The sequence below is a fragment of the Quercus robur genome, chromosome 3, assembly GCF_932294415.1.
Source record: "Quercus robur chromosome 3, dhQueRobu3.1, whole genome shotgun sequence".
NCBI classification, from domain to species: Eukaryota; Viridiplantae; Streptophyta; class Magnoliopsida; order Fagales; family Fagaceae; genus Quercus; species Quercus robur.
This window is the reverse complement of record NC_065536.1, coordinates 52,403,417-52,406,148: the sequence shown is the minus strand read 5'-3', so window position 1 is coordinate 52,406,148 and position 2,732 is coordinate 52,403,417. Positions and strand designations below refer to the sequence as shown.

Below are 2,732 nucleotides of genomic sequence, written 5' to 3'. Positions count from 1 at the left end.
AATATGAGCAACTTCTAAAACGTGGCTAGGATTTTCTTTATATATTTAGGGAAAAAACATAAAACCCTAAACGTTTTAATGAACTAGGGCTGAGTTGGAATTTTGTAGAAAAACGCATTCTGCCCGATTTTCGATTGATCGAGCCTAAGCTTCGATCGATCGAGCCAGGCCGAAATGCACTATCAATTCTGCATCAGCTTGAATCTAACTTTACATAAAAGACACAACTTTGAGCAAGTTTAAATAAGACTAAACAACCTGTTTTAATCATGGTTTGCCAACAATACACATTAGAGTTCTAAATACATTAGTTCCTAAGTCTTTAGAACCTAACATATTTGTTTACCAATATTGGTTTGTACTTATCAAAGCTAAGATAAATCTAATTAGATCTCAAATAGTAGTCTAATTTTATGTCATGTGTTCCATTCAATTTTCTTAATTTTGGTGCAACTATTTACTACACTACAAAAATTAAGTCTAATTTAATTTTCTTAATTTTCTGTGCTAAATGAGTTATCAAATGAGAAAACCATAGAATCAAAATTAAAAAACCATAAAAAAAATACCATCGTTGATTAATTATTATTATAAAACAAATTAAATAGTGGTTAGACACATTAAAGTTGAGAATTTCATGGATAACAATTTCAACGATTTTTTACATCTAATTCAAACAAAGTTGTAATTATTTTACTAATAGCTATTTTATATTTTCAAATATACAAACATTATATATATATATATATATTATATTTATATATATATTATATATAAATTTGGTAAAATTTTAATACTCATTTAATTATGCTTATTTGTAAATGTATCTTATGCAAATGTATGAGGTTACGAGCTAGTTAACCATAAATTGAACATCCCAAAATATTTGGTTAACTAATTTGTTGGTTTAAAATTAGTTAATTTTGAAAAATCAGGATCTAAATCTCCAACAACGTGTCTAGGAGAGATCGGTTTTGCAAACAACAATTAAGCTGAGTTCCCAAGCATTGTTAGGCTTATAGGGAATCAAATTTACACCACAAGACTCAAAAATGTAAGTTTTGTGACATTGGATAATGACCAAGTAAAACAAAGATCATCTTTGCTCTCCTAAAGGTTGGGAGGTTCATACAATGCCTCAATGAGCTACCATCCCACAAGGGAGAGGTGCCAAGTATAAATACCTCATTTACTCTACCATTTAGTTCTTACAATCAAACAAACAAACAAGATCCTTCTTTGAGTCACAAAATGGAAAACTCCAAGTACTTGTTTCTTCAAATTGCATGCTTCATCCTCTTGTTATCCTTGTCTCCTTCATATGCTCACAACAAGAGCCATGAAAGCACGCCACCTCCTGCTGGTTCCCAAGCAAAATTTGATTTCAAAGGTTGCTTCAATAAGGTTTATGCTTTCGGTGACTCAGACACAGACATTGGAAATGCTCACAACTTGGGTGATCTCAAATCCTTCATTAGCACTTTATTCTCTGACGCTTGGTCCCCATATTGCTCATCAGAGAATTCAAAGTTATCTGGTTATCGACTATCTAATGGCCGCTTAGTCATTGATTTCCTATGTGAAGCTCTCAACATATCCCACTTGTCAGCCTATAAAGGCTCTCCCGCAAACTTCTCAGGTGGTGCAAACTTTGCAGTAGCCGGATCGACGGCTCTTTCAAGTAATCTCTTTAGTCATTTCAATTTCGGTAATCCCCTTATGTGGAAACCAAATCCAGAGAGTATCTTAACTCAAATTGATTGGTTCCATAAATTTGTTGGGGAGAGAGAATGCCAGGGAAAAGATGAGGCTGCATGCAAATCAGAGCTTGGGAATGCTCTCTTTTGGATAGGTTAGATTGGTGGCAATGACTATGCTCGTCTTTTTGCCTCTTCCATTGGCCTTGCTATTGCCAATAAGCAATTCACAGAGCAAGCTGTTAATCACATCTGCACACTTGCATTGGTAAGCATTGATAAACTACCATTTATATCTAAAGCTTAAATTGATTAAAAAAAATGATGAATTTAATCATTTAACTGTTATTCCAAGAAGCATAATATTACAAAAAAAGAAAGAATGTAGCATATAGCCTTAGCTTGTTAGAGAGGGGAAAAAAGTATCTCAATGAGTTCTTCCAATCTAAACATTTGACCAAGACTCTTTTCACAAATTGGTGCATTGCATATATGAGAAAGGATGAATGTTATGGTGAAGTTAATGTTGGAATAGTCATATTAAGCTTGCTTTCTTTTGATAGGGGCTATTGGACAAGGGGGCAAAGTTCCTTGTGGTTCAAGGGCTACCACCAATAGGGTGCCTTCCATTGCAGTTGGTAACATCTCCCTCAAATGATCGTGATCAAAATGGGTGTTCAGCGAGTGCCAACTCGGTAATAAAAGGTCACAACAATCTTCTCCAGAAGAGGTTGGATGAAATTCGAACCCAATACAAAGATTCTATGATCCTATATATTGATTTCTACAAAGCATTCACAACAATATTGGAAAAGCACACACAATACCAGTTTGACGAACCCTTCAAGGCATGTTGTGGAGTTGGGGGAGGACCATTCAACTATCAACCAAACCTCCTTTGTGGAGCTTTTGGCACCTCTAATTGCAAGAACTCCAGCACCCATATTAACTTTGACGGGGTCCACTTGACTGAAAATATGCATTTACACCTCTCTGATCTCTTCTTCAACCAAGGCTTTTGTACACCATCATTTG

The 2,732-nt window shown here is 34.8% G+C and overlaps 1 protein-coding gene across 1 annotated transcript; it reads left to right on the top strand.

Annotated features, from left to right (window-relative positions):
- Window positions 1-1,251: 1,251 nt before the first annotated feature.
- LOC126719763 (GDSL esterase/lipase At3g48460-like) lies at window positions 1,252-2,355 on the top strand. Its single transcript, XM_050422283.1, has 2 exons — window positions 1,252-1,852; window positions 2,261-2,355. The coding sequence occupies exons 1-2, from the start codon at window positions 1,252-1,254 to the stop codon at window positions 2,353-2,355; spliced, it is 696 nt and encodes a 231-aa protein (XP_050278240.1).
- Window positions 2,356-2,732: the final 377 nt, after the last annotated feature.